Genomic DNA, 11,527 nt, shown 5'->3' with positions numbered 1-11,527 from the left:
GCCCTCATGGTAATCTAAATGAATCGTGCAACTTTTATAATGTCAATTTACTCTTATTAACATAAATACATAAGCCTTCACTGATTTTTGTTGTCATGTTGCCCCCCCCCCCAAACAATTGTAAGTTGTTCTCAAATGCAAAGCCAACTTTAGTTTATCATATGTAGCCTATAATTTAAATTTTATATTTTTTTGTAATTCATTAAACAGTAATCAGAACCCTCTAATCGCCTATAACTTGCTGTTGCATTATTAATGCTTTTGATACATTTGAAATTTAAAATATGTAATTGTAATCTATTTATAATAACAATATAGCGTTGTTGTTGTTATTATTGTTATCATATTTTTTGTATTATTATTGAAAATTGTAGTAGTAGTTGTCCTATTTCCTTTCATGTATTCAAAAGGGGATTAAACTTTCCTGGTCCCCTCGTGACCAGAAACTTCGACTGAGAAACCAACTTCAGGTCGATCAAAATGCTTCACGTCATGTAGTCCCGTGCGTTACTATGACCTCTCCTTACTTCATGCACAGCAGGTCTGTTATTACGCGGAGCGGTGAGCAAAATGCCGCGAGCTCTCTCCGGTCCAAACTTACCGACAGACGGAGTAATGTGGACCCAGTCTGCTCTGTGGCTGTGAAGGTGAAGGTGGAGGAAGAGGAGGAGGAGGCGAGGATCGTTGCGCAAAGACCCTCCTCGGCCCCCTTATCAACGGGTAATGTTTACGTTAGGCTACTAACGTTAGCTGAACACTTGTCATATTATTTAGAAATGACACACAGTTAATTTAAGTACCTCCTCGCGGACCACAACCACGCACGTGTTGCCACGTCGCGTGGTTTCTTTCTGTATTGCCATGCGGGGTGAGATATTTCTCATCCTCTCTCTCCCCTGTACTCATTCAGGGGGCTGCCAACCAAAAACAGGAACTTTACCACTGTCTTCACACAGCTGCAGGAAGAGACAGGTAAAAGTGGAATATGAGAAGGATGAAGGTGTTACACCTGTGAAGACTGAACACTGGGAACCTCCCGACTGGAAGAAACAATTGGGATACATTCGTGAGATGAGGAGCGGCCGTGATGCACCTGTAGACAACATGGGAGCAGAGAAATGCTACGACCCAGAGGCTCCTGCACATGTAGGTGTGGTTTAGTTGTTGTTTTTTAAAGCCAACATAATAGCTCAAATGTATTCATCTTTTTCCTTCTACTGTTGGCACAGGTGAGGCGTTTCCAGGTGTTGGTTTCCCTCATGCTGTCCAGTCAGACCAAGGACCAGGTGACGGCAGCAGCCATGCAGAAGCTCCGCGCTCACGGCTGCACCGTAGAACATATACTCACCACTGATGATGAAGCACTGGGGAAACTCATCTACCCTGTCGGCTTCTGGAGGGTAATGCAGAAGTCTTTTTATATGCTTCCACATTCTCACCCTCCTTCTTTGTTTTCGTTTTTGCACCTTATTGAACGCTTTTCCCTACATTTCTTCTCTAGACTAAGGTGAAGTATCTGAAGCTGACATCGGCCATGCTGCAGAAAGAGCTCGCAGGGGACATCCCAGACAGCGTGGAGGGGCTGGTCCGCCTGCCAGGAGTTGGACCCAAGATGGCTCACTTGGCTATGGACATCGCCTGGGACCAGGTGTCGGGCATCGGTGGGGACACACTCCTGAAACATGCACGATCACTTACAAGTCAAATGTAATAAAAGAGGTCTGATGGAACAGCATGTGGACTAGGTGTATTTAACATTTACTGTTTTGTAGAAAGGCAAATCTATATGTGTGCGTGCCCTCATTCGTAGTGTTGATTTTTTTTTTGTCTAGGCGTGGACACACATGTGCATCGTATCTCCAATCGTCTGGGCTGGCTCAAGAAACCCTCCAGGAACCCAGAGGAAACACGCAAGGCCCTGGAGGAGTGGCTGCCCAGGTACTGGCATGATTAATTCACTGCTAAAGATTGGATGAGACTGACCTATAGGTACATATACAGCACATCATTGACTGGTGTTTGATAGGAACTCTTCACCACTTAAGTGTTGACTGATCAAAAATCAATCAATGCAGGTTTATTGTAAGCTTGTGATGTTCCTGTCTCACTCTGTCGTAGGGAGCTGTGGAGCGAGATCAACTGGCTGCTCGTGGGTTTTGGTCAGCAGGTTTGTCTCCCCGTCAGCCCGCTCTGCTCTGTGTGTCTGAACCAGTACAGCTGTCCATCCACCCACAAGATCTCTCCTACGAAGAGGCCTAAAGCCGGATCCCCGCGGTCTCCAAAGCCAACCTCCTCCTTTACAGCAAAAACTGAACCTGAACAAGAATCCACTGTTAAACGTGAGAGGACAAAGAAGGAGCCACTGCCCACACCTGTTTCCTCCAACACAACACAGAGAAGGAGGCTAAAAAAATAGGGTTAACCATTGATGTAGTTCTCCCATAAGTTTTGGTCTGACCCAAGACTGAATGTATGTATGTACAATAAAAGTTCAATGTATTCGCACACACTGAAAACTTGCATCTAAGCAAAACATCACTGTGAATTAAGGTTCAGAATATACATGTTTAGTATTGTATTTTGAGGTTTTCTTATACTATAACTTCACTGTTTACACTTTATGAGATAACATATTTTTCTACTGCTGGTGTTTCATTTTTTATTACCAAATAAAACAATATATGTACTGAGGTCGTGTTTAAAGTTTGTCCTTTATTCCAGCAGAGCGAGTTTACCTGGTGCAACAACAGTAAACTCATTTATGGCATTTTAATATATCAGAATGGGAAAGAACCCAAGTGACGCAGTGAAGAACTAAAGTGATTAGTAGCTTAACCACAGACTCTATTCATAAAGAACATGATTGAATTTGTGCAGCCAGCCTTCTTGGTTCCTGCTTAAAATGTAAAACATGAACTAAAAGTAATTAGAACATTCATACAAACCCTTCATACAACCCTAAGAACATCAATTATCACAGAGACTTTAAGTACTACACAGTGCCAGTACTTGTTTGGGGATACTTGCTTACAGTAATAGGCCTACAGCAGGAAAACCACAGGTGTAATTAACAATAACATTTGCATCTCGTTAAGTCATTGCAGCTGACTGCCGTGGCTTACTGGGTGTTTGTCTCACAAGCCAAACTAACTGATGTGGAAAAGAGCAGACATTAAAACACAAGACAGAGGCCACTGTAAATAAATGTGGTAGAAAGTAATTAAGTGTATTTATTCTCTATTTACTTCTATCTCTTCACTATTTAAGAGCTATAGTTACTAATACTTGTCTATGCTTTTAATTAAGGACATGTTTGACAACCCTTGACTTTTACTTAGGCTACTGAGTATTTTTATACTGTGGTACTTTTACTGAAGTACATGATTTCAGCTAAATTGCAGTCCTTTTTTGCCTCGTGGGTGTCTCATCTCAGATCTAAATGTCAACAACACACACCCTCAAACTTGGCATTCCTGAATTATTTAGACTTATTTTTTTAATGGATAAATGCAAATAATCCTGAGCTCATATTTCATGAACCGTTAAATCCCCTTTTACGCAACCGTCCTTTCATTGATCTCCAGTGGAGACAGAAATAGAGGGCGGATAAGGACGATTTCCGTTCTAAGGTCACAGGTTTACCTCCGCCACCACGGGGCAAGCCGCTGCCTCTGTAGAGGGACTCTAACCAGAGCAAATGTCCTTGGCCGCAGTTAAAACGCATCTTGACTCATATCATCTCTAAACAAATACTTTCTTTCCAGTAACTCGTAACCGACTTGTCACTTTCTGCCAGCGCATCGCGGCTGCGCGGCTCCGTCAGGTGTGAGCTGCAGGGGACGTATATGGCATCTGTTGTTGACGCCTCTTCACTCTCGCGCCGGGTCGTACAGGACAACACACGCCCAGCTGACGAGGAGAATTAAGTGTTACGTGCGAGGAAAAGCTTTCTAATCTCTGATCTCTTGGATTATTCCTCCGATGGATGGGATTTAGCCACTGTCCGCGGTTTTCCGCCGCTACTTTACGCACACTTAGCACCATCTTTGCGCGCTCATATGTGCGCCCCTGGCAGTTGCATGATGGATTAAAAACTCATTACTTTTAGCCTATTTTTCTGATTTGTGCTCTCTGAACAATTGTGGATTATTAATGGACTCACATCATGCTAAATGATGATGACATTTTGGTCAGTGGAGCGCGCAGTCGTACATTGGATTAAGAGCCAGAGACTTCCCAGCGCGCTTGGGACAATCACCAGTTTATTCTCCTGAGCCACTTTGACCTGTTTCCCCCCTGTTGACGCGCTGGGATGGAGAGCGAGCTCAGACCCAGGCTCTGTTTCCTGACAAAAGGAGAGCGCGGCTATGGGTTCCTCCTGCTCGGTGATAGGAATAAAGGTGGACAGTCCATCCGCACAGTGGAGCCCGGCTCCTGTGCTGAGCTGGGCGGGCTGCGACAAGGAGATCGGCTGGTGGAGGTGAACGGTGAGAATGTGGAGAAGGAAACCCACCTTCAAGTAAGTGATACATGTTTTTGTTTTTAAATGCACAGACGAGTGCTTGCGTGGTAAAGAGAGGCCAGGAGAGACGCCTAAACTCTCTGATGTACAAACAATGAGTTCTATACCTGTTAGACCACTTTTTCCTTTGCTTGAGGAGGGGCTACTAAAATGGGTCAATGTGAGCCTTGTGTAATGGAATCACTGGGTGTCTTTGTTGTGCAAAAACTGTTATACGTAGGACAGTTCAGGGTGAACAACATGCACTTAATGACACCCAGTAATCATTTAAATGTTGTCTTTAGCTCCTCTCTGTAACTCCTCTCTTCTCCCTGCAGGTAGTGGAGCGTATCCATGAAGTGGCCCACCGCACCAGGCTGCTGGTGGTGGACAGAGACACGGATGACTACCTCCGCAGCTGTGGCCTGGCATGCACCGAGGACCTGGCCGTTGAGATGGGAACCCTGTCTCCGCGACCCTCGCTCGGGCCCACTCCTTCTGCCTCTCCCATACCCAGAGAGAACTCACCCCCGTCACCCAAACCCAACCACACACACTTCTTTTACCCTCCTGCTGCAGACTCGTCCACACACACGACTACACAAGCCACGGTCAAGAGATCCTCAGTGACATCAAGTACAGGGACAGACACAGAGGTAAGGCTTGACAGCAATACATTAGAACCTGGTGTGTGGGTCCCTCACACGCACTACAGACCAACATGGGCTTTTATAGATTATTTGCATCGTTTTCATTTGAAGACAAGGGAGGAAAGAGTCAAAATTGTGAAGTCTAAGGGTCAGTCTGCAGAGAGCCAGTGTGTTACTGTGTTAAGAGTGTGGGTGACACTGAGCCTGTACTCTTTTACCTGATGTCTGTCTCGCACTAATCTGGATTTGAGCACTGCTGGTATTCCAGCACGAAGCTCAGGTGCACTGAGGAGGGGAGACAAGCTAAGGAAATGAATTAAAGCCACAAAAGGTGTAAGAAAACATCCCAGTGAATGCATTTATGCTAAGATTGGCTGGCTTGAAAGAATAATAAATTTGATTTTTTTTTTTATTCAGCCGAGTGTCTTGGACAGAGATAATACCTGAACAACACTGCACAATCACTCTTATTCCAGGCAGTAAAGTTCATTGTAGCGCATGCAAGTTGAAAAAGGGGTCTGCAGGAAATAAACATTAGTAAACAGTGAATGACTGAATAAAACAGGCAATAGAGATGGTGTAAATACAGCAGGTTTAAATTAAAATGTTGAATGTCTCACCTCCTCTTGTGCACAGTGAACAGTGGGTTTTATAGTCCTGTTTGTAACTTTCCCTGTCATTCAAACATCTGCTTTACAAGTCACTGTTGTCACGGAGGGGTGTGAACATTTTAAATGCATATTGTATTTAAAGAGTGCCGTCTCTTTGTGCATACTGAGTGTTAACACCTCACGCAAACAATCGTAGGATTGTTCCCACCTGACTGCCGACACCAAAGACAAAAAACATACAGAACTGTAGGTATTGTTTAGTCAAATTGAATGAAAAGTAGTGTGATAAAGTATGCCCTAGTTGGAGGTGTAAAGGGTTTTTGACAAAGTGCGTTTGAAAGCTGAGGTGGTTCGGGCATCTAATTAGGATGCCTCCTGGACGCCTCCCACTGGAGGTTTTCCAGGCACGTCCAACTGGGAAGAGACCCCGGGGAAGACCCAGAACACACTGGAGGGACTACATCTCCCAGCTGGCCTGGGAACGCCTCAGGATCCCCCAGAATGAGCTGGAACATGTTGCCGGTGAGAGGGAAGTCTGGGTCAGCCTGCTTGGCCTGTTGCCACCGCGACCCGACCCTGGATAAGCAGAGGAAAATGGATGGATGGATGGATGGGTTTGAATGTCTGCATGGGAGGAAAGGAAGTATCAAGACATGGGAGGGATCAGATTTTAAGATAGCAATGTTGCACAGTCAACATTTTTAGATAAGTATCTATTTGTATTGTTTATTGTGGGCTGGAGGCACACAATCCCACTGTGAACTTGCACACTTAGATGTAGTTAGAAACAATTTAGCTATGCTATCAAATACACACAAACCAATTCAAATTCCTTAATTTCTATGCCAGCAAGTGTGACAGGGCAAAAACTAAATTTCCATTTGTGCCAACCAGACCGTGACGTCTTAATGTCCCCCAGGCTGCCGAAATAACCGAGAACCGTCTGTCAGAGATTGAGCTCAGTGTTTGGGCTCCAAACAAAGTGGACCAGGATCCTCAGGCACAGAGGCTCACATCAAGCTGCCATCTGTTTAGCCAAAGGCAGGGTAAATACAGGCTACCCCTTGGCTGGCCATCACGGCTCTCTTTATCAGTTCAGATCAAACAACATCTTACGCAGTAACAGCAGCACCCATGCAATCTGCCACCACCACTGACAGCAAATATGAGCTATGAGCTGAATGACGCTTAAACCAAAATCTACTGCAATAAGCTTCCGAAATTAACATTTTTAAATAGTGTGCACTGTGATGAAGTCCTGTTGAAGGACATTTGGTCTGTCCTGTTCACCATTAATAGACCTGACAAATTAAAGGCTTTTAAAATGCCTTTTCTCTGTGCCTTTCAGTGACCAGGGTTTTCTTTCTGTATGTGAAAGTCTTTAGATTCATTTGGGACTTTTTTCACCTGTTAAAAATGTACTGATCATATACAAAATCAACTTCTAGACATTTCTGATGAGATGCGATCAAGAAACCATTGTGGTATATTAATCCAAGGTCAACACAACCCCTGTGCTTTTCATCTGCTTGTTCATAAAAGACACACACACACACACACACACACACATAATCACTCTCTCTCATCGCTCCACTTCTGTGTCATTCCTCCTGTGACATTCACATTGTACATGTAAATACAGACGCAATTTCATTGTTGCATGATGTTATTATGGCAGCAGACGCCCATATAAAGTAGGCTAGTCTTACATAACCACAGTGGTGCGGTCACAGCCATGCAACAGTCTGGATCAGTCCAACAACACACTTCCCTCACACTCACACTCACACACACACACACACACACACACACACACACACACAGCATGTACCTAGTATAGGCGCAGGTCTGGTCAGCAGGTGAGTCATGCAATGTCTCAACTCTTGTCGTTGGTCATTAGGATCAGGATTAATGTCTCTCAACCAGATCCACTGTGCTCAGATCTGAGGCCACGGGCTCATCCCGGCAGCCTCTTTCTCCTGCTCAGCTCATCGTACAGCCACACCTATACACACCTGTGGTAGGGCTGGGCAATAAACATGAAATACATATTACAATGTTAATGTGAATCTTTTCCCAATATCAGTAAATATGAGACTGTGTGCACTACATCAAACAAAACACAAACTATAATAACTGGCTAATTACAATGAGCTTGGAATCACTGATTTGAACATCAGAGATCATTTGATATGATCATATTGTTGTGAAATGAAGTTTATATGCGATACTTAATTATTAAACAGCCATAACCTGCACAATCTAGTGGAATCCAGCAGAACAGCCCTGCAGTAACTTCTGCTGCTGTGAAGCTTGTCAGGTTTTTGTTGACCCTTTGGCACAAACGTGTTGATTAAACTCTTTGGTCATTTTTGATGCCGTAGTTAGTGGTGTTGTTATTTTATTGTAGGAGGACAAAACATTCAGTACAGTGCAGTCAATTACAACATCACCGGAAATTACAGACCCAAAAATGTCCATATATTTAAGCATCAGACCAGTGTATTTTAAAATGTTTGAACTTGTTTATATATTTTAATAGGCAATTCCAAATGCATGCAAAAAAAATTATTTCGGGATGTATTTTATTTTTCATACTATTACAAGCAGCCATTCATTTCGGTCTGATATGAAAATCTCATCAAAATGAATATCAAGTCTGCATTGATTTATTTTTGTCGAGCTCATTTTAAACTTTGCAGGATAAAACAGGGCAGACTATTCAGATCAATCTTCACTTAAAATGCATCACAGCGCATGGATAATGTAACTGTGATTAAAAACATGAATGCCAAATTCGTGTCCACTGTGATGGATTACACAACTCGAGCAGCTTCAGGTCTGTCTGGGAAACCTGTGGTTGTACAGGTTTACCTAATAAACGGATAAAATACAGACGTGTAGAGCCTTCTTCTCTAATATCCTGTTTTTGTTTTCATTTATGTCCCATTATAGCTGCAGGTGCATCCCACACCAGAGCCGACAGTCGAGCTCCATCCCCGTCTGTGTCACCTGGTGAAGGGGGAGCACGGCTACGGCTTCAACCTGCACAGCAAGAAGACAAAGGACGGACAGCTCGTGCGTTCAGTGGACCCCGGCTCAGCTGCTGAGAGTGGAAACATCAGGCCTGGAGACAGAATAGTGGAGGTACAACTAAAGCACACACACACATTGAAATAAATGGGGCCAAAGGATGACCCCCATCCCCATTCATGCAGACTTCATGCACTGATCTTGTCATAGGTACATTTTAGGGAATTGATGGGAAAAAGGATGCCACCGTTCCCATATTAATCAGGTCTGCGCACTGATTTGAGGTGTGATCGGATTAGACCAGATTAGCTGGATTTAGAGTAAATAAACTAAGAAATTATAATAATATATGAGCAAGAGGGTCAAAGATCAAGGTGCAATGTTATGATGAAGTAGTATGTCCGAGTTGAATGCACACTGCATGCAACAGTATGTACTTTGTAAGGGCAGCTGCTGTGTACTAGTATAAAGAGAAAGTGTGTGATTTGAAACGCAGTGAATGTTTCTGTTTCCATCTGTATGAGGTGTACAGTTAATGTGTAGAGGAAAAGTGTGGAGGCAGGAAGGGAATTCATGCAAATAAACACGCTTCTACTCGAATCACAGATTCTATCTGTTTCTGGTCTGTGAAACGAGACTTCCTACTTCCTATTTTCTATTCTCTGCCATGTAAAACCGTCTGTCTCATTAGGTTAAATTTCCGTGTCTCTTCTTCATTTTCACTTTCCTCCACTGTTTCCTCTGACCTTACCGTTTTCTCTGTCTCAGGTGAACGGAGTGAACATTGAGGGCCTGAGGCACTCAGAGGTGGTGGCACTCATTAGAGCAGGGGGGGGGGAAGTGCGCGTCCTAGTGGTCGACCAGGAGACAGACGAGCTCTTCCACAGACTGGGGATCACACCAACCATCAGCCATGACAAAGGTCAGGTTGTGTGCGTGCGTGCGTGCACACACACACACACACACACACACACACACACACACACACACACACCTCTTTATTCTCCAGGCAAAATGTCTCACTTGTCTCTGTTCCCTCTCTCACAGAGGTCTATCCGGATGAATCAGCCACAGAAAGCGCCCCACACAGCCCGTCTTCGACCGCTGAACTCCCCGTCTCAGACCCACCAGTCATAAACATCACACTGACAAACTCCCCGATCACAAATACATCACCAAAATCCTGGACGAATGGGAGCTCAGCATCTCACTCCTCAAGAAGTTCCACCACCCAATCAGAGATCAGCAGCTCGGATATGAGCATCCAGGTGACAGAAATAAAGTAAGAAACGGAGCAGAAAATGTGATGTCGTTGAGTGTGTGCGTGATACATGTACGTTTGTGTATATTGCAGGTCCACGATGAGGACGACAGGCGTGTTTCGGACCCGTTCGTGGAGAGTGGCCTGCGTCTGAGTCCCACAGCTGCTGAGGCTAAACAAAAGGCCCTCGCCATCCGCAACAAGAAGAGAGCGCCTGCTATGGACTGGAGTAAGAAACATGAGATCTTCGGCAACTTCTGACCCCAGAACGCAAGGAGAAAATAAGAGAAGAAGTGCAAGAATGCCATAGAATGAGGAATAATATCGTGATTCGTCATTGTTCATATTATAATCTTAAATACTGTACCTCAATCTTGCAGAGGCACAGTGAAAGAAAGAGCAATGTGAAAAAGACACAGGTAGTAATATTATATAATAGTAATATTCCTAAAGTATGCTCTGTGTAAAACTATGTTGTAAGATATCAAATAGTATTCTCTAGATGCTTATTTTACTGTATCTATAAGGACAAAGACACGTTCTGTGGATCTTACGATACACTGCATTAAACAAACAACTGGCAGAGCAGACTCGTCCATGCAGATGGTGTCTGGTCAGTTCACAGTTCAGTCATTTCAGAGCCCGATGGACGATGAGTGCATAACAGCCGATATGCACTGCGTCTGATTTGGGCTGTAATTTCTGTAGATGCGCTTTTCCGTTGTTTTTTTTTTTTCAAAGTAATAGTTTCATGTCAATTTCAATGTACTATGAGCTCATCACAGCCCAGTCCTGAAGTAGTTAAACTAATATTTTGTTTGTCAATTCAATGTAGCATATCACGTTTAAATATGAAAACAGAGAAGAAGGAAGAGGCTAAGTTATGAAATGTTATGTTGGATCACCTCAGTGCTTCTTTCTTTAATGTAAAGAAAAATGTTTAAAAGACAGATGGTTGACGAGAAAGAAAGAAAGAACAAATCGTAGACCCTCTGATCTATAATAGCTTTTTGAGTATTTTCTCTCTCAAATGTTCTTGATTGAAACTTCTCACAATGTGAAATAAACTTTCAGAATATGTGTAAATGCCACAGTTGAATGTCAGTTATTGATATTTTGTGAAATGTGCCTTCCGTTGGGTGAGCCTTCCTTTGGCCTTCCTGTAACATCATCAGCTAGCATGCTAGCTAACAACAACCAGCTAACAAGCATGTTGCTATCATTGACAGCATGCTGCTCAACCAACCAGTGGTGGAAAGCAACTTTGCTCAACTTAACTTAATGAACTTTTTGATATACTTTTACTTTCCTTGAGTATTTCCATTTAAAGCTACTTTATAGTACGTTATAGTACTTTTTACTCCACTACATTTCTTTGACAGCTCTAGTTACTAATTACTTTCTAGATTATAATTCTACACAAAAAAAACAGCGAGTTTCTTAAATTATATATTGTTAAAGGTTGAACTAC

The 11,527-nt window shown here is 43.3% G+C and overlaps 2 protein-coding genes and 1 long non-coding RNA gene across 5 annotated transcripts; 2 read left to right on the top strand and 1 right to left on the bottom strand.

The window, feature by feature from the left end:
• The first annotated feature begins 490 nt into the window (after nucleotides 1–490).
• Nucleotides 491–2,691, top strand: nthl1 (nth-like DNA glycosylase 1). Of its 3 annotated transcripts, none has more exons than XM_076090501.1 (6): nucleotides 491–720; nucleotides 911–1,146; nucleotides 1,230–1,400; nucleotides 1,502–1,707; nucleotides 1,833–1,938; nucleotides 2,119–2,394. In XM_076090501.1, the coding sequence occupies exons 1-6, from the start codon at nucleotides 513–515 to the stop codon at nucleotides 2,257–2,259; spliced, it is 1,068 nt and encodes a 355-aa protein (XP_075946616.1). In that variant the 5' UTR covers nucleotides 491–512; the 3' UTR covers nucleotides 2,260–2,394. The 3 variants fall into 3 exon arrangements, with proteins under 3 accessions (XP_075946616.1, XP_075946615.1, XP_075946614.1); XM_076090500.1 differs by having other exon boundaries at nucleotides 493–720; nucleotides 932–1,146; nucleotides 1,502–1,661; nucleotides 2,119–2,691; XM_076090499.1 differs by having other exon boundaries at nucleotides 495–720; nucleotides 1,502–1,661; nucleotides 2,119–2,691.
• Nucleotides 2,692–2,699: 8 nt separating this feature from the next.
• Nucleotides 2,700–9,752, bottom strand: LOC142948451 (uncharacterized). The gene is made up of 4 exons (XR_012953509.1): nucleotides 9,547–9,752; nucleotides 8,775–8,889; nucleotides 7,594–7,788; nucleotides 2,700–6,386 (listed from the first exon to the last, which is right to left on the bottom strand). It is a non-coding gene; the product is annotated as an uncharacterized LOC142948451 (long non-coding RNA).
• On the top strand, nucleotides 4,313–10,366 carry nherf2 (NHERF family PDZ scaffold protein 2). Its single transcript, XM_076090496.1, has 6 exons — nucleotides 4,313–4,519; nucleotides 4,840–5,157; nucleotides 8,718–8,909; nucleotides 9,564–9,717; nucleotides 9,843–10,063; nucleotides 10,150–10,366. Exons 1-6 carry the CDS (start codon nucleotides 4,313–4,315, stop codon nucleotides 10,315–10,317), a joined length of 1,260 nt encoding a protein of 419 aa, XP_075946611.1. The 3' UTR covers nucleotides 10,318–10,366.
• The last annotated feature ends 1,161 nt before the right edge of the window (nucleotides 10,367–11,527 follow it).

This window comes from Anarhichas minor, unplaced genomic scaffold (genome assembly GCF_050575085.1).
Source record: "Anarhichas minor isolate MPS153535 unplaced genomic scaffold, ASM5057508v1 ptg000012l, whole genome shotgun sequence".
Taxonomy (NCBI): Eukaryota; Metazoa; Chordata; class Actinopteri; order Perciformes; family Anarhichadidae; genus Anarhichas; species Anarhichas minor.
Note: the sequence above shows the minus strand (reverse complement) of the source record. Positions and strands in the feature narration are given on the sequence as shown.

Excerpts from the sequence above, each read along its gene's own strand:
- nherf2 (XM_076090496.1), top strand. The coding sequence starts at position 4,313 with ATGGAGAGCGAGCTCAGACCCAGGCTCTGTTTCCTGACAAAAGGAGAG. Across the intron at positions 5,158-8,717 it reads GTACAGGGACAGACACAGAG|CTGCAGGTGCATCCCACACC; the intron begins GTAAGGCTTGAC and ends GTCCCATTATAG. Across the intron at positions 8,910-9,563 it reads CTGGAGACAGAATAGTGGAG|GTGAACGGAGTGAACATTGA; the intron begins GTACAACTAAAG and ends TCTCTGTCTCAG.
- nthl1 (XM_076090499.1), top strand. The coding sequence starts at position 513 with ATGACCTCTCCTTACTTCATGCACAGCAGGTCTGTTATTACGCGGAGC. Across the intron at positions 721-910 it reads CTCGGCCCCCTTATCAACGG|GGGGCTGCCAACCAAAAACA; the intron begins GTAATGTTTACG and ends GTACTCATTCAG. Across the intron at positions 1,401-1,501 it reads ACCCTGTCGGCTTCTGGAGG|ACTAAGGTGAAGTATCTGAA; the intron begins GTAATGCAGAAG and ends TTTCTTCTCTAG.